Below are 18229 nucleotides of genomic sequence, written 5' to 3'. Positions count from 1 at the left end.
CAAAGTTTTGGTAACTGGGAGCATAACGACCTGGTTGATTCGTCAATACCAATCAGATCAATTAAGTGCCTTGCTCTAGGCGCCAAAGAAGCTCTACGTTCCCTGCCCCATGAGTGACTTTTCACTTGACTTCCTGCAGGTGAGCGCCACTCACAGGCTTTGACTCGATTAAGACCGATCTAAAGCATAGGATACCCTTTCTTTTTCTTCACCTACTCTAGAATTTTAATGAGGTACTGGGCTGGGTACTCGCAGGATTTACTGGCCAGAAACCAAAGGGTAGCCAGGGGTAATGACTGACGGAAGCTAAGGAAAGCCATACAGATTGAAATGCTTGGCTCAACGAGTCTCTCATCCATCTCACGAGAGATACAATTCCGGTCTGGCCAGTCGAACCACAATTCCTGCGAGTAGCCGCGGCGAGATCGAGTCCTGATTCTTTCATCAAGTGCTAGAGTAAGAGGGCAACAGCCGTGATATCGGGTGAAATGAGGACACAGGCTGATATCGATCAAGCTGCATGCACCACTATAACTTTACTTCAACGTATAAGGTATGGATGGCTCTACTCTAATTTATGGCGGTAACCAGCATTAGTTTGGTTGGGTTTGGTTAATCCCAACCCTGCTCATGCCGGATAAGTATTACTGATAACTCTAAACTTTGAAATATAGGTAGTCCCATCGATCCTGTCACTCGCGTACAGGTTACAGGGATGAGCAGGGATGCGGGAGAAGAAATGGAGAATATAAGCGAGGACTGTTGCAGAGAGACTTCAGACATCACCTACAACTATGATGAAAGAGCTGTCGCAGTGAAATATTAAGTCTTGGTACGCTATGTCTACAGCGCCGGTAGCCGCAGCTAAGAAGAGAAAAAAGCAAGAAAGAAAAACGGTCGCGCACGCACAGACTGCATAGGTATCCTGCCTGAGGAGGGTGTGTGTGAGATCTCATACAAACCTCAGACGCGAGTCAATAGAGGCTTTCGCTTGCCGGAAGATGGTTAGCGGGTGACACAGAACGCGATGATTAGCCTTTATCTGCTTTACTGTTGTGGAAGGCACCGCAGCTGTGGTGGTGCTGTGCAGAGTGGGGGCTGGCTAGCCAACAATTACTAAAGTCACACTCGAAATTTAGGGGAGTTTCGGCCATAGGAAAACAGAGTCAGATGATAACAACAGTACCCTATGTGGTATGTAGGCATGCGTCTTCCTTCAGCAACTAATTGAAACGGTTTGAACGTTTATGTAGCGGGTTGACCTATATATACGTATATGACAGTTAACCACTAACTAAGCTACTATGATAGTAAATACTATGGCAGCAACAAGTTCGATAGAAGTCAATGACATACCCAGATGTTGCTCCTGTCGCAAGTCATCTTCGGTTAGCCGGCCGGCTTGCTCGCACTGAGCATTACTGTTATGCCAATAGATGTGATCCCCAAACCTGGTTTACTGATCACTTGCTGGTTGGCAGATTTGTGTCACGATTATCCGACATCCGACACCTTGCGCACGTTCTCTATTCATCGTTGGGTTCGCCAAGTTGCGGCTTTTCCGAATCGCCAAGTTGTGATGAGAAGGATGCATTTGTGGATTTTGTTGGCGCCGAGACAATGACTGCAGGAACGACTTGGAAGTAGTGATTACATCCCTTCGTGCGTTTTCACGACATGTGGCGATTGGTGGCTCACCATACAAATCGTAGAGGCTAACTGCAAACGTCGGCTGGCGGTGCAAGATTGACCCACTTGTCACGCAAAATTGCTCTAAAAGGTAGGTGAGTAGACTGTTTTTCTTTAAAATTGTGTCTATCACGGCGCCGTCGTGGGCCTAATATGTTGTGATTACGAAGGGATGGGATGAAAGTTCTATATGCATGTGGGATTTCCTTTCTACATTTCCTTGTGAGAGCGAGTGATTTCCGGTGATTTCCGGCGACTCCAGTCAACCAGGAGACTAGCCATTATACTATACGGGAAAGCCTGGATACTAGTCCTCTGTATCCTTTGTGATGCAAATATTTCTACATTCTAATATCGGGACAAGACCTCTGCCAGAACGTATCTGTGGGGAAATCACTGGAAGATGAGACTAATTAGTGAGACCGCGCCATATCCACACCACACAATGCTGGATTAATAGCATAAGAATATAAAACTATTACTATATAGTGAGGCAAACTCTCGCATAGCATGGGCCCAGAAAATACAATAATGACTTCAACTGGTCTACAGGGATCGAAGTACGTGGACGCACGCTCGATGCCAGGAAAACTCGGCAAATGCATAATAAGGATCCTATAATACAAGCTCGGAAAGCATTCACACCAAGCGAATCTCAGGGGGCAAAGATTAAAACACACACGTATGTGCCCGTGCCTCAACTCGAGGATTTGATTCTGCGCGGTGTTTTATAAAGACGCGGGGACTGACCGGCCGGCTGGTATTTTGTTACATCTCAATTCGAGCAACGACAAGATCAATGACTATCTTTGTTTAACTGATGGCCAATCCAGCACCACGCCATTCTTTTTTTACTATTCAGTCATGGAGTCTGGGAGAACCGCCGATGCATTACCATTTGAGATGGAGATCTCGCTTCGAATCAACATTCAAGTTCCCCTTAGACGCGTCAGTCCTTCGAACAAGCATCATTTGCAGAGTCAATTTCGCTAATTAACTTTACGCAAGAGATTAAGAATAAAACGATCATTGATACCTTCCGTCGCTTCCAGTTTAGCGCTCGTTGACTAACATCAACCACAGTTGACCTTTGTCCCAACCACCGCCGTAGCCATAGCAAGATCATCCTCTTCGTTCCCTCTTTCGGTTTAAAGACTATATCTTTACGATCTATCACAAGGGCCTTCGTCTGGGGAAGTGGGGATTATATCCGGGGCGCATGCGCTAGGCCTCTTTGGGAAAACCTGGAGATTAGCGCTAAATATTTGGGGGCCAGTTGGGGGCCAGTTGGGGGCCGTTTCAACGTACATAATATCTATTAAGACTGGTGATCGGTTATGACCGCGAGGTAGACGCAGGCAACCTCCTAGCTAGGTAGGTGCTCTAACTACTACATAGCTGGCTCGGTTTAACTGCGTAATGGAAATCTATGGGCTACTTGCGGTCGACCTTAAGATTGGCTTATTACTGCTAAATTCTACTTCAGGCGCTGGATATCAGGACCTTTAATTTTGCCACGGATGCGTTGGGTATAGGGATATATAGGCCTGCTACGTACTTTGCACCAGTGCCTATTTCGACCGACTCCTACTTTCTTCTAAGTTGATCTACGCACTTGGAGAAAAATTTGCTTTAATCTACCTCTCTACTTTACAAGTAGCTACTCTAATATTAACAAACAAGGATGAAAGCTATAGCCTTATCAAAAGGCCCCCACCCCAATCACAGCTAGCATGAGTTGCCACGACTATAGTGGCACGATTACTAACGTAATATTCTCATCCACGCGTGATTATGTATAATGGTGCCAGGCCCGCATCCTAGTAGGAACTGACGGGAAGGGATACAGGTCGTGTCTAAACAAAAATAAATGCTTGCTTGTGCCGCATGCGGGGTTTTGCCTGTCAGATTAGGCATGGCAGGGGGATAGTACCAGTGAGTAGAGTTTGGGGAACAACTACCTTACCTTACTCACTCCACAGAAACTTGTTTTCTTAGCCAGATCTCTGGGCTCATGTTGTCTAATCATAAAGTCGAGGGAACCCCGCACTAGACATGATTCTGTGGGTTTAAGCTTTGGGGGTGGCGATGATGGATGCCTTTAGATTAGTTATAGAATGGCTCAATAAAAGCTACGCCTCCAAGGGTCTTTCTTGATGATTCTGGCTATTACCTGGAGGATGGGATTAAGTGGTTTGAGAGTCTTTTCTTTCCAAAAGGAGCTAACTACTGTATAAATGGAAATACCGGTGCGGCGCAAGTCGCGTAGAGAGGACCGGTGCTTAAAATTACAGAAACTTACACTTCTTGCCCCGGCTCTCCATGATGTTTCACGTGCTCTGCTTGATAAACTCTGACCAGATCTCGCCGTCGGGGCCCTCCGCCACTGACTCCGGCGCCGGATCTGCAAAGCCACAAGTGTCACCTTCAAGTTGGGGCCCTGCCAAGCTTAACCGACTGGACGCCATCCGGAACAGGTGTGTGTGCTGCCCCTAGCTATTCGAAATTCGGGAGTTCTGGAGCATGAAATGTCACTCACTGTGCACGTGCCGGTGTTTATCTGTCCGCAACACATGTTTAGTTTCTTACCTACTACTAAATTATGTAAACGTATCAATAAGTCAAAGATAAGATCCAAAAAACTTCTCAGCCTAGATAGGCTCGCTATTCTGATATGCTTTTGTATTTTTGCGCCGAATGGCTAGATGCAGAATAGTGAACACCTTCTTTTTCTATTTCGCTTTACCAGGCCACGGATCGCCGGACGGCGGAGCTAGACTCAGATGCCGGAGGACATTCCGCTGCAACTGGGGAGGCATACATACCCTATTACATCTCGGGCGCAAAACTCGTGATAGTGACACGTCCGGTTCTGCCGGCGTCGGCAGGGTTAGGTTTGGAGTTTAAAAACCGAGTGAGCGGCGGTGAATCGTGATCGGAAGGAGAAGTAATCCCTAATAATTTGTCCAAGGAGCTTGAGGCCCGTACCGGGTGGTTTGGTATTACTTTGCTGCGTGCGTGAGAGCGGGTATAATGTTAAAGATCCAGTGGTACTTTCTGGTTTCCGCGAGTGGTGCGCGACGTATGAACGGATTGCCTATCGCAAAAGCCGGACCTTTACTGCCGGGGTTGCATGATAAACTTTTGATGTTGATACTTTTGAAGCGTTACCGCAAGTACGGTTTTAGAGATAATGAATGTTGGAAGAAGGCATTCTTTCGCCCGCGTTACATGAAGTATTATCAGTCGACTCCAAAACTTCCTTTTCACTACTTAACGTTCTAATTGCTTTACTGCCTCCGAAAACCACTGTCCATTACTTCAATAATGAGACCATTTCTTACTCGGGGAGCTCCCAATAAAAGACACTAGAATCCTTGGAAAGCGTATCAAGGAGGCTTCTAAGCTTGATAATGTTTGCTATGTACCGGCGGACCATTGGACCTAGGATCGGTAGGTGCTCTATAACTACATTTACAATTGCTTAAATCTTACTCGCTACGTCTTTCTTCACCTCCGCCTGGCTCACTCCATAGACCTTGGCCGAGTTTCTCCACCACACATCCTCTCTCTCCTCCTCGCTCATCTTCAGCGACATAAACACCCTCTCCGTGATCTCAACCCACAAAGCCCACGCTCTTTCCTTGCCCCCATTGATGGTACACACTGGCCAATCGCTGCCCCAAAGTACCAGCTTTGTGCTGAAAATCTCCAATGCGGCTTGGATCCACGGTTGCACGTATTCCTGGATGGAGAGCAAGTATTGCTCCCTGTCTTGGCCGGCTTGCTGTATCAGCACCTCTGGAGGGAGCTCTGAGAAGCATCCGGAGAGCTTGATGTAGGTTTGGTCATTATGGATCGATAGGAGGTGGGATTTCCATGTGAGGAAGAATTGGTTGGTGGGAATATCCTTCGGGGCCACTCTGAGGTCGGGTTTGGCTAAGTGATCTTGAAGCACTTTGTTAGCGCGCTATAACTAAAAGATATATCTCTTCCTTCGTTTACAGACAGTGGGGCTTAAAGGACGATTGCGGCTCTTGGTGGCAAATAGCACCTCTGGCCATTCAGAACTTTTTCCGGGCCCTGTGGCGAGCACCCGGCCCTCACAAGTAATTCGGCAAACCCCTCTCTGAGTAGTGTTCGCACTACTAATGAGTGGAACTCGGTACTGACTAAGGGATCGTGTAGAAAAGAGCTTACCAATGATTATTCTAACTCTCTTCTCCTCCGGCACATCTTTGTGTGCCTTTTTAATCATCTCCGCCGCCTCCTCGAGCTGCCACAACCCAACACTCCGGCAGTCCACCGTTAACTCAAACACATAAGACTGCTGCCCCATCCACCTCAGCGAATCCACAAATGCATCATCTAGAATAACCCCCTGCGGGCAGAATTGAACCAAGTACCTAAACCCCTTTAACAAATCTATCCTCTCTGTACCCGCAATCTCTCGCAACCGCCTTATGTAATTATACATTGCTGTGCTCCCCCCCGGGACTGGTCCCCAGGGTACAATCCCCAGGACCTTATCTGCCACGGCTTTGTATGCTGGATCTCGCCCTGCTCCGGCGTTGTAGACAAAGGCAAATTCAGCGAGGGGCCCGTCCCACCCGGGGGAGGTTGTGGCGGAAACATTTGTTTTGCGGTCGGTCTCGAGGAATATGAATCCGAGGGGCTTGCGCGCTGTCGGGTTGTGGACATGTGTGGAGAGGTACTCGTGGATTGAGTGCTGGCTATTGAGAGGGTTTTCGGGGGTCATCCATGCGAGATTTGAGAGGTCTTCCGTGCGGAAGAGGTGGATGTGTGAGTCGAGGAGGTATTTCTGTGAAGACATTGCTGCAATTGCTGGTATACTGGTTTAGACTTTGTGGACTGGTGGTTTTACGTGGTATAGCTTCTCCAGGAGGCCTCAATTGATCAGGTTGTTCAAGGACAGGTGTGTTTCTCCCTCTAATCGGCTCTATTCCGTCATATATTTAGAGTATTTCAACCCCCCACCTTTCTCCCGCAGGGTATTTAGGGCTGGCTTTATCCCTGGGGTTGTCCAAGATCTCCGCGGTTTGACGGGTGGACGTGCTTCGTGATTGGACAGGCGGTTAATTTGGAAGCTTGGTTTGCCGAGAGTCCAAAGCTCTTGATAGCAGATTTCTTTGATGTCTTGTATTTGCCGTATATATGTCCAGGCCGAAGATTCGAAATTCTCATCTCAGGGCTCCAAGTCTTGTTATCACTAATCCTTAATATTCAATCTCAATCGGTACCTACCTGAGACCTCTGTCTACTGCGATTAGTAGGTTGCCAAGAACAACAAATACCGGGATACAAGTACTCTACTCTAGGTATCAATTGTTACATCCACTCGAGCGGTGCAGAGGGCTGAAAATTAGCGTGATATCCACCCAACCGATTGGCTGAGAATTCAGGACATGCGATAATCATATTTGTTCGAGAAGCACACCAGAAAGATGCGTGATAGGTCGGTGGAACATAACGACCAAAACGTGGTGGTATAATGTGGCTTAAAGCCATTAATTATGTATAAGATCATATCAGGAGAGATGTTTAACGAGGATTTTTGAAGGATTGTTTGATAATGAGCTAACGATAATAACATATGAACAAGAAAGGAAAGGTTTCAGCAGTCTCTCTTAATCCAGAATTAGGAGTCTCTGGCTTTTTATTGACATGTCCATATGTGTCTTGCAGACACGTAGATTCGACAGTCGTTCAATGGTTTGACTACAGCTTGTCACATATATGTATAATTCTGGCAATAAGAAGCCTCCTCGTACTTGTCTTTTTCCACATTGCAATGCATGGGAACGTGCGGTTCCTCTGATAACTACATGTATACGTCCACTGCAGTGCTGTACTACATGTATGCCCTACATGTAGTGTTAATGGTTTTGATACTGAGTCATTAAGACAACACATGTCATAACTTACAAGATGTATAAATTTGCGTAGTCTTGTTAACCTCTGAGCCAACGTCCTTTCAACCTCTTGCTATGTGACCAGAGGCAAATCCTAAAGAAAACTTGAGATCACAGGAGATATCCCGAATCTAATTAATGGACCGAACACCCTTAATATCGATATCTTTCGATCAGCTATATCTATGGTTTGATCCGATATTTCTGAATTACAGGCCATATTGGGACCAACTAACATAACCGAATCGATTTGTGAGCCGAAACTAATCGCAGTCAAAACAAGATTCTAGGCCTACGTAGATTGTGGGGAATTTGAGATTACTCTCCGGCCTAGAGGAAACAAACAAAAGACTACAAAGATAGTCCCAGATAAGACCCATCCTTAGTTTTCTTTAGTTGGCCGACCTCTACTGGAATTTTGAACCCGTCTTTTGGGTTTTGACATATGTACGTACTAAGTGCCTTTATGTTTGCGAGGTAATTTAAAGTACACATATGTAGGTACTTTATGGCGGCCAAAATTGATACTCCGCTGATAACATTATGATTAACTTCACATCTACCAGATTTTCATTCCTTTAATATCTCGGACGTCCTCATACTAGATAATCTACGCAGCTTCCCCGCTATCGCTTTATCAATTGCTGGCACCCCTCCTCATTTTCAAACTCCGATGAGCAAATAAATATTATGGACCCCAACCGCTCGCTTACTACCCACCACTCCTCGACGAGCTAAAAAAGTATTAGGATACTCCTTGAAATTGGAATGTTCAGTGTAATAGGTTGAGCAAGCTTTGCCCACTCGTGACTGGCCATCTTCCAAGTCATCTTCCCTAGTTACGTATGTGCAATGACCTTCGCACACCGGGCTAATGACCACCGAACACTTCTCCCCGCATCGAGACTGTGGGGAAGCCGGTCACCGGGCCGTTTACTAGGCGAAGAGGCGGGGGAACGTCCGGGGTATATCCTGGAGTACCTTGTGTGCTTCTACCTGCCAGTAGGGGCGGTGCGAGTGTCTCACAATCGGGGAATGTTTAGGCAAAGAGCGTGCAGGAAAGACAGACACGATTGGCGAAGAGTGGGGAGAATTAGTTAGAGTGCTACTTTATTTGCACTCAGTAAGTGATACGCGCGGGTGGCGGGTGTTTGAGTTGTAGGTGCGGTATGATGCAGATACACTGATCTGAACGGCGTTATGTTACATGTGCACGGCTTTTGATACCTGATCGCAACTCCATGTGTATTCCCTAGGATTGCGTCTCGCCTACCGGTTGCGGGTATGGTATCTATATCTAGATATATTACTTTTTTTGTTATCCTTAAACAAAAGCTGGGAATTAGGCACCTAGATCTCTCGGACCCAAAGGTTCCCGTGTTGGTAAATATTACCGCGTAGGTTTGATAAGTTCACGCTCTTCCCCGGATTTCTTTTCCCCTCGTCAGCTACCTTGCCTGTTAGACCGATCCCAAAGTTTAGGTCGTAGTAATCATTCTTCTTTTCCTTCATACAATGGCGAAATTCTTTCGAAAACGCAGTCTCAGAGCACGAGATGATCAGGTCACCAACGCGTCGAATCTCACGCTTCGACAGTCAATACTCCCGCTATGTCTAGTGACGATTCTCTTTTTCCTCTGGGTATGTTTATCGCCTACCGCTCTTTAGAGGAATTGTTTGTATTAACCAGAAATTTTGATTAGGGCTTTGCGTATGGCTTGTTAGATGTGCTCAATAAGCATTTCCAAACCACATTAGGGATTACTAGGTCTCGGTCTTCAGGTCTCCAGGCTGCTTATTTTGGGTTCGTAATATTACTATCTTTCCTAGGATTTGGACGTGTTTATCTGATACTAATCCGTTTGTAGCGCGTATCCAATTGCTTCATTGACATATGGAGGCTACTGCCTGCGGAAATTTGGCTACAAGGCTACTTTCATGCTTGGATTGACATTGTATGGAGTCGGCGCACTATTGTTTTGGCCTGCAGCGCTAAAACGGTCCTTTGGTGTAAGAAATCCTCAATAATTCCCCCTTTGATAGCAGGAGGGCCAATGTTGACAAAAATCTAGGGATTTTGTGGTGCCACATTTATCATTGGTTCCGGCTTGGGTACTCTTGAATCCGCCGCCAACCCGTACCTCGCGGTCTGCGGTCCCCCAAAGTACTCTGAGATGCGTCTCAATCTAGCACAGGCCGTTCAGGCAGTCGGTACAGTCGTCGGCCCCGTTTTGGCGTCGCAGGTGTTCTTCAAGAATGTGAATGAGAACTCCCTGGAAAGCGTGCAGTGGGTTTATCTTGGTATCGCGATATTCGTATTTGTCCTTGCCGGTGTTTTCTATATATCGACAATCCCAGAGATCACGGATGCAGATATGGAGCGCCAGATGGAGGCCACTGGAGGTGTGTTTACAGAAGACGATGCAAAGCCGATAACAAAGCATTATCAGCTATGGTGGGGAGCTTTCTCCCAGTTCTGTTATGTAGGCGCTCAAGGTAGTTATCCTTCTCTATACCATCTGCTGGTCTCTGTTGCTAATTCTGAGATGTTTAGTCGGTATTGCGGGATACTTTGTAAACTACGTGGTTGAAGTAAGAAAAGGCACCAGCTCAGCAGATGGAGCCAATTTTCTGGCTGGTGCACAGGGCTGCTTCGCAGTTGGAAGATTCTTGGGTGTGTTTTTGATGAAATTCATCAACCCGCGTAAAGTCTTCTTTGTCTACTTTACCTGCGTTATCGCGTTTCAGTCGGCAGCTGTCGGGGCTACTGGGAATGCTGGAATGGGTATGTCGCCATGAAATCTATTCCTAGGTCAAACCGTAGCTAATTTTCCCTGCTAGCCTGCCTCATGCTCGTGCTCTTCTTCGAGTCCATCTGTTTCCCTACAATCTTCACTCTTGCTATCCGTGGTCTCGGAAAACACACAAAGACGGGATCAACGGTCGTTGTCGCCTCCATCATTGGCGGTGCCATTGTGCCCCCGCTACTAGCCGTCACAGCAGACAGATTCAACAACACTGGCACTGCCATGTTTGTGCCGTTGATATTCTTCGTTGCTGCGTATTCTTTCCCGATAGGAGTCAACTTCCACGGTCCAACCAGGCGCCTGATGGATGGCTTCTTGGACAGTAAGGTTGGAATGGAGACTTCCAAGGAAGATGATATCGAGAAGGCGAATATAGAGGGAGTTGAGGATATTGAGATGGATAAGACGAAGAAATAGGGCACTTTTTCTTAGTTTGTTTTGTTTTGTTTTAGCAGCATTACTCAACGAGCCTTAACTAGATTATGAGACATATGAATCATAGTATAGGTACTCACCTATCAAACTCGACCCCATCTATGTGCATGGGGGTTCTTTTGTGAAAGACATAGACTTGAGACTTTACAAGCCGTCTCTGTATCCTGCTACAGCTATGATAGAGTAGAGTAGGTTCTTCCTGGAACCGGGGAAACCGTTGGGGCCGTCCGCTGCATTGCGGTTATTAGGCCAATGATCGTGAGCTGCAGGCAGCCCCGCCGCCAAGCACCGGTACTACTGCTATATATTCAGCCTGATCCTTACCCCTGCCAATGATACATGCACAGGTAAATCCTGCAGCAACAGCTACTACCGCAGATAACCAGAAAAATAGAAAATGCCGATATGAAAAACCCAAGCGCTATAGATGTAGCTACGTAGCCTCCTCAACTTCCTCAACTTCACTGGAGTAGATCCACCTACCTCATAGCTTCAATTCCTCAATTGTTTCGCACCTCAAGCTCAATTGCTCCCCCAATTGCCATCAATACACCAAGAAACAATGGCCAACCCCCGCCCCAAGCTCTCGACCCTCCTCCCACCGGTGATCCTCGGCGGCGGCGTCTACAACACCCAAATGAACCCGGACCCTTCCCTCCTTCCCGTCCGCGCACTCATTGCCCGCGCCTTCGCCGTCGGCATAACCGCAATCGACACCTCCCCGTACTACGGCCCGTCCGAAATCCTCATCGGCGACGCCCTCAAGCATAGCGCCGCGCCCCGCGACTCCTACCTCATCATGACCAAAGCCGGGCGCATTGCGGAGCAAACATTCGACTACTCTCCCTCGTGGATCCGATCTAGTGTATTGCGCTCACTGCAACGCTTAAACACCACATACCTCGACGTCGTGTTCTGCCACGACACTGAGTTCGTCACTCCTGAGGCCGTTGTTGAGGCCGTACGAACGCTGTTTACTCTCGCCGACGAGGGAAAGATCCGGTATGTCGGTATCTCCGGGTATCCGCCGGAGGTGCTTGCGGAGCTCGCGGTGCTGATACGGCAGCGACTGGGAAGGCCGGTTGATGCGGTGCAGAGCTACTGCCACTATAATCTGCAGAATGGGAAGTTGGAGGAATATGTGCCGAAGCTGAAGGGAGAGGGCGGTGTGGATGTTGTGCTGAATGCGTCGCCGCTGAGTATGAAGTTGCTGTCGGGGAGCTATCCGGGAGACTTCCATCCGGCGCCGAAGGAGCTGCAGGAGAGGTGTGTGAAGGCTGAGAAGTGGTGTCGGGAGAGGGGGGAGTCGCTGGCGGGGGTTGCGATGCGCTGGGTGTTTAAGAATTGGGAGGGGAGCGTGATTACGGGTGCGAGCTATGTAGAGGAGTTGGAGAGTAATTTAGAGGCGTTTAGGGAAGTGCGGGGGGAATTAGGTGGCGTACAGGTGAGCGCGGAGAGGTTGAAGAGGTTGGAAGAGTTGTGGAGTGGGGTGAGGGATATATTAGGCGAGTATGTGGATTGGAGTTGGAGTAGTCCGCCGGAGGGTTACGTTAAATGGGGAGAGAAGGTGGCCCAGAGTAGGCTGTAGTTTTTCAGAGTTGGAGTAATTGTTTTCCTACATAGAACTTATATATTAGTAAAACTAGACAGAGACCTGGCCGTAGTGGGGTACAAATTTGTCCTTTTCCACTTTATACCTTTGCGCCCTTTGCTGCCCATGAGTATCGTCATGTTTTCCGAGCTTAATGGAAGTACCGTACCTCCTCCTACCGCCTCCCATCCTTCCTAGTTGGCATTGGATGATTCGATCAACAGACCCTGTTTCGAGAAGAATCCCAGTGATATGTAGTTGAGATGAGGTTGGCGCTATCCTTCGCGTTATTCGGCGTTGTGGTGTGATGGTGATGGTGGTGGTGATAGTGGTAGTGATGGGAGTGGGTGTGGTATTGCACCTGAAGGGAGAGCCACCTTACCATCTCCCCCGGAACATATTTCTTCCAGCTTCATTAGCATAGTGGTAATGCATTGTATGGAGACAAGTACGACGGCGAGGACCCGGGTTCGATTCCCGGTACGAAGCAATATTTAAACATTTTTTACCCCCCGCTTTAATTTCTTTTAGCTTCAGTCGAAGGTGAGTTGGCCTCTGTCTTTTTTGTATAATAACTGGCAAACTAAAAGTATTCCATAGGCATACTTTACATGAATCCGATTCTACAGACTCGGGATCGAACAAAAGATGGTGGAGGTCCCACTCCGATATACTACTTAACAAACTTCGTGTCCCTTCTGCTATGTTAGCATCACGTCCTACAGCGTTGAGGGTTTTATATGATTGAAACATTGATAATTCATTAATTGTTTATAGGGGGTTTATATAAGGAAGGATTAGGCAATCTTGTGCTCGTCCGTTTAGGAGTGTGCTTTACTGCATTACTGGTCAGTCATTTTATCTCAATGAAAGGACTCGGCCCAACCATCAGCGATGGCAGATAGATGGCGTTTTTGTTCCAAAAAAAACATATTTGGGACACAATTAATCATGCACAGTTGCAGCTGATTTCATGGCTTTCTTACGTACCCTCGTGGGGGGGGCGAAGTTAGCCCTGAGCAATTGAGGTCGAGAAATTCCAGGTAGGAATCTTGTTATACTTTACAATTAAACAGCCTCCAACGACGAATACGGATATCCCTTGTCCATATGGTCCGGATCCTATATATCTCGAGTCCTCACTCCAGCATATACGGCTTTACTCATGGATCATGGGGCACGTTCGTGGCTGGGTCGGCGGAAAGGAAACATTGATTGGTTCTTCCTCGTGTTTTAGTTTTCTGTATGGATTATGATAAGTCCCGAACCCTCTTTGCGGTGTTGGAATCACGATATGGTTGTGGATACGATAATAAACATAACTAATCACTCGATATCGTATGGTTAGGTAAGCAGATTGTACTTTTGTTTTGTTTTTTGACATGATGTACTCTAGCGACAAAAATATTTTTTGAGGAAATGAACGAAATACAAGAATTGAGAGAAATGAAAATGAAATGTAAGTTCCGCGGGCAACCTTGTCTTTGACAACAAGCAGTGTAGTACCGGGGGATTCCTTCGCCAACCACCCTCACTAGTCCCATGCTCATACCCACCAACTCTGACGACAAAGAAACCCGCAAGAACGACCGCGGAAGCAAGCACGATATATAATCGCTATCCTTACTTCAGGATCCACAAATTCTTATCCCTTAAAGAAATGCATCAAGGGCCCCCAAAACGTGGCCCATCAGCTTTTTACCAAACAACCACCCAACAGCGAAGATTGTGTTTCTGTAGTACCAGTAGATGTAGTCAGGTCCCTGATTGTATAAGAAGTAGCACCAGTCGACGGGCTCGAATTTCCCATGGAACATATGGATCGCGAGAACCGTTACCGTGGCGCGGAAGATGAAGGTGTTGAAAAATGGTGCACTGGGGTTGTTAAAACCTTTGGCAAAGTCTTGGTTGAGTTAGCTTTTTTCTTGCTTTTTTTTCTTCTCTCTATAAAGCAGAGTATAGGAAAATTTCGAAAATGAGAAGAGACTTACCGTCAACCGTCTGCTTCAACAATTTAACAAAGTAAAACCTAACCCAGCGTCCTAGGCACATCATGAGCACATCCCCGGCGGCATAGAAAACGAATGCCAGAACAATGCTGGAATCTGTCATTTCAGCGATCGCGGGTGAGACCTTTTGCTTCCACTCAGCGATGATCATCTGAACATAGATAATCAACACTCCTTTGAACAATATTCTCCGAAATTCCTCGGCAGACTCGACAATTTTCGTTGTGCGCCCAAAGGGTGGCCAAGACTCCTCCCTTTTTCGTTTCCCTCTAATAGCACCAAGAGTTAGCTCGACAACAGTTTTTTCAGAGGGCTTGTAATTGCACCTAGGAGTGTCGTTCTTGTAGATGTAGTCTTCGATAACTCCAGCACACTCGTGGAGGATACCAAGGATGGTGAGCTTGTGACGGTTCTCCAAGAGCTGTTCAAAACGCCAGAGTGGGCTGCCTTTCATGCGAGAAGCAACACGTCGAGAGGCAGCGGCTTTGGCTGGAGAAGGCGGATTAAGTGTGTTTTTCTTGGGGGAATGCTTGAAGCTGACAACTACAGCCCTTTGATTACACATGTTGAACCTGTATTTTACCATTTTTGTACTTGGGGATGAAGAGATTGTTTTTATTGTAAGAGAGAAGAAGTAGTGGAAGAAGGATGGAGTAGATGGCGGAGGTAGGAGAAGGAGGTAGCAGTCACAGTGTTGATAGGTTTGAGGGAGAAGATGTAGTGGAGGGGCAGTCCTTTGTGGGCTGGCGGGGTGTGTTTGGTGCGGTTAGTGGCATGTGCGCAATGCATATGCGTGGCTAAAACTCGGGGACTCCTCGAGGACCCCAAGACATGTATTTGAGTAAGGGCGTAGTACATGTATGTACATTACATGTAGCTAAATGCTTTTTAGATGGGATCGTTTCTCGACCCATCGCTCCTCTATTCTGATCAATATCAGCAATATTCTAGAAACGATGAAGGGCTTGAGAAATTGAAGCATCTGCTAAAGGGCATCTCATATCTACAAAAATCCGAGAGCTTGGTCTTTCTGCACTCGGGGAAATATTCTTTTCATCTTACACAAATTCCGAGTGATAATTTGAGATTTCGTGGTGAAACGCCCACAGCAAAAAGAAATGCCTCCTTCGAATGTGGATTTATTATGTAGATCCTGAGGAGCAAATAACATTTATACCACGGTCTGTAAGATACTACAGTGGTGAACTGAATATAGCTGCGCATTGATCGACCGAACCTTACTCACATCCTCAGTGTACGGCAGTCATCTCGATCATTGACATCGATTACATAAATTCGTGTGGTATCGATCATTGCAGCCTCGCCAACCCTAAAAAGCACTGAGACCATTCTTCCCCAATAAGTCTAGCGAGCTAGATCATGATGTCATATTTCTCTTGGCACTGAAACTCACCTCGTTTGCTGACTTCTAGATCTGTGCAGAGAGCGCTCTCCAGGAAATGACAGGACAGAAAACGCCACATCTCAGAACTGGAAACATGGCTTCTAAACTCACGATTTCGACCACCGTGCGCCTGGCTTCAGGATATGAGATGCCGCGCCTAGGTCTCGGCGTATGTGCTCTACCCCGGAGGAGGTGGCATACTCAGTTACCGGATCAGTACTGACATCTCATAGGTCTACCAAACGTAAGAAGCATAATTGCATCGCTATATAAATCATAGTACCCGAATTAATACTGTTCCATGACCCAGCCCAGCAGACAAATGCGAGGCCCTTGTACTTCACGCCTTCTCGAAGGGCTACCGACACGTAACACTTCCTCCGAGCCTATCCCAGTAGAGCACGCTAACAAACGCCTCAGATAGACTCCGCCACCGCCTATCGCAATGAGCGGCCTTGTGCCGCTGCAATTGCCGCATCCCCTCTCTCCCGCTCCGAAGTCTTCTTCACAACAAAGCTACCTCCTCGACTTCGCGGGTATGTCCACCGCCCGCCCGCCCGCCTTTCTGTATCTGCAGGAAGATAGGCTAACATATATTGTCTAGATACGAAGAAACTAAGAAGTCCCTCAATAATGTCATCACGTCCAACCCGGAGCTCGAGGGTTACATCGATCTGTACCTTATCCATGCTCCGTACGGCGGGCGCACCGCGCGCCTTGGCGAATGGAAAGCCATGGTCGAAGCACACAAAGAGGGGAAGATCCGCTCTCTGGGCGTGTCAAATTACTCCGTGGATCATCTAAACGAATTGTGGAAATACATTGATGAAGAGGGTGGCGGAGGTATTCTGAGCGTGGGGCAATGGGAGGTCACGCCGTGGCTGGGGAGGAGGGACATCAGAAAGTGGTGCGAAGAGAGGGGGGTGGTAGTGCAGGCTTATTCGCCGTTGGTAAGGGCTACGAGATTTGGTGAGCCGGTGGTGAGGAATCTGGCCGAGAAGTATGGGGTAATGCCTGCGCAGGTATTAGTGAGATGGAGTTTGCAGATGGTATGTTCGAATTCCTCCTGTCTGCCGGTCTCCATTTAGGTGATTCTAATTGACAACAGGGGCTTGTACCGCTCCCGAAGTCAGTTCATCCTGAGAGGATCTCGGAGAATGCGGACGTTTATGGGTTCGAAATTTCAAAAGAGGATATGGAAGAGTTGGAGACCGATGAGTATAGCCCATGTTCCTGGGATCCTACGAAGGAGCCTTTGTAAATATTTGCCATGGTGTGCAACAAAGCATCGAAAAATAATATGTTATTGGTATTACTCACTCGTTAATTAAAGGTCGGAAGTCGTTGCAACCAAATCCTCACACGGAATTCCAGCCTTTTAATTAATGCGTGAGTACCTACGAGAGTAAATGATTATCTATAAGTACATCATTGGTAAAGACCATAGTAAGCTTTGAAGGGCAGAACGTTGCTGGAAGGAGAACCAATATCATCTTTTCCCTGTATTCCACCATACTTGCCCCGGCCATATGTTTTTCTCTATAAATGCACCATGGCTCATTGTCGTTTGACAATCGTAAATTCAGGCACATCTGCAGCGAAAACACCCAAACATTTTGTCTTCAAAGATGGGTTGGTGTTCTGGGAAACGTGGCGTGACATGAAAAGTATAAATTCTTGTCAAACAATGCAGTGACGTCGTAAGACCACATATCAACACCCACACATGAACTTATGGGTCACGCCCATCCATCTGCTTTCTCTATCTCTTTTTCCTCTCCTCTTCTCCCCCTATTGCTACATATCCCAGTAATCTTGTCGTTGTTGCTATCGACATATGCATGTACACAACAAATTATTTGGTTCCGCCCCAAGCGAAGCATCGTACTTCATCAAACTGCCAACCTTTTATCATCCATCATTGACCATCAACAGCTATCACGAACAACGTGATCCTCTCAAAAATACCACTTTCCGCAATTGGACTTCCTGCCCAGAGTTTGAGTCATACATTCTCACTCCTCTTTGAAAGATGAAACACTTCACATGATGATAGGCCAATCATCCACGTCTCTCCGCTAGCTATGTACAATTACCAGTCAATTTACTTCCTTTCCTCCCCTCCACTGCTGATCAATGGCGCATAGCTGACTCTCGCGATGTCTTAATTACGCGAGTGATGAGACATGAATCTAATCAACTCTCGATACTAGCTATAAATGGTTAGTTTATGATTACATCAAACGCCTCGCCAAGGTCGCTTAGCAGCCACGGCGCCAGGAGTTTGGTACGTCCGGGTGGCTTCAAGTGGTGGTTTCCACCAATCGATGTCCCACGAGCGAGGCATCATCGAACGTCGC

General features: G+C 47.1%; 5 protein-coding genes across 5 annotated transcripts; 3 read left to right on the top strand and 2 right to left on the bottom strand.

The window, feature by feature from the left end:
- Positions 1-5173: 5173 nt before the first annotated feature.
- On the bottom strand, positions 5174-6523 carry H6S33_007868 (uncharacterized protein; the record flags this gene model as incomplete). Its single annotated transcript, XM_044839228.1, has 2 exons — positions 5174-5637; positions 5890-6523. 2 exons carry the CDS (start codon positions 6521-6523, stop codon positions 5174-5176), a joined length of 1098 nt encoding a protein of 365 aa, XP_044688741.1.
- Positions 6524-9137: 2614 nt separating this feature from the next.
- H6S33_007867 (uncharacterized protein) lies at positions 9138-10846 on the top strand (the record flags this gene model as incomplete). The annotated part of the gene is made up of 6 exons (XM_044839227.1): positions 9138-9263; positions 9326-9426; positions 9491-9632; positions 9695-10118; positions 10177-10407; positions 10464-10846. The coding sequence occupies 6 exons, from the start codon at positions 9138-9140 to the stop codon at positions 10844-10846; spliced, it is 1407 nt and encodes a 468-aa protein (XP_044688740.1).
- Positions 10847-11426: 580 nt separating this feature from the next.
- Positions 11427-12452, top strand: H6S33_007866 (uncharacterized protein; the record flags this gene model as incomplete). Its single annotated transcript, XM_044839225.1, has 1 exon — positions 11427-12452. The coding sequence occupies one exon, from the start codon at positions 11427-11429 to the stop codon at positions 12450-12452; it is 1026 nt and encodes a 341-aa protein (XP_044688739.1).
- Positions 12453-14107: 1655 nt separating this feature from the next.
- On the bottom strand, positions 14108-15050 carry H6S33_007865 (uncharacterized protein; the record flags this gene model as incomplete). Its single annotated transcript, XM_044839224.1, has 3 exons — positions 14108-14358; positions 14447-14733; positions 14791-15050. The coding sequence occupies 3 exons, from the start codon at positions 15048-15050 to the stop codon at positions 14108-14110; spliced, it is 798 nt and encodes a 265-aa protein (XP_044688738.1).
- A 913-nt stretch (positions 15051-15963) lies between these two features.
- On the top strand, positions 15964-17130 carry H6S33_007864 (uncharacterized protein; the record flags this gene model as incomplete). Its single annotated transcript, XM_044839223.1, has 6 exons — positions 15964-16038; positions 16103-16113; positions 16180-16237; positions 16290-16405; positions 16474-16918; positions 16978-17130. The coding sequence occupies 6 exons, from the start codon at positions 15964-15966 to the stop codon at positions 17128-17130; spliced, it is 858 nt and encodes a 285-aa protein (XP_044688737.1).
- Positions 17131-18229: the final 1099 nt, after the last annotated feature.

Source organism: Morchella sextelata, assembly GCF_020137385.1.
Source record: "Morchella sextelata strain SCLS chromosome Unknown scls_24, whole genome shotgun sequence".
Taxonomy (NCBI): Eukaryota; Fungi; Ascomycota; class Pezizomycetes; order Pezizales; family Morchellaceae; genus Morchella; species Morchella sextelata.
Note: the sequence above shows the minus strand (reverse complement) of the source record. Positions and strands in the feature narration are given on the sequence as shown.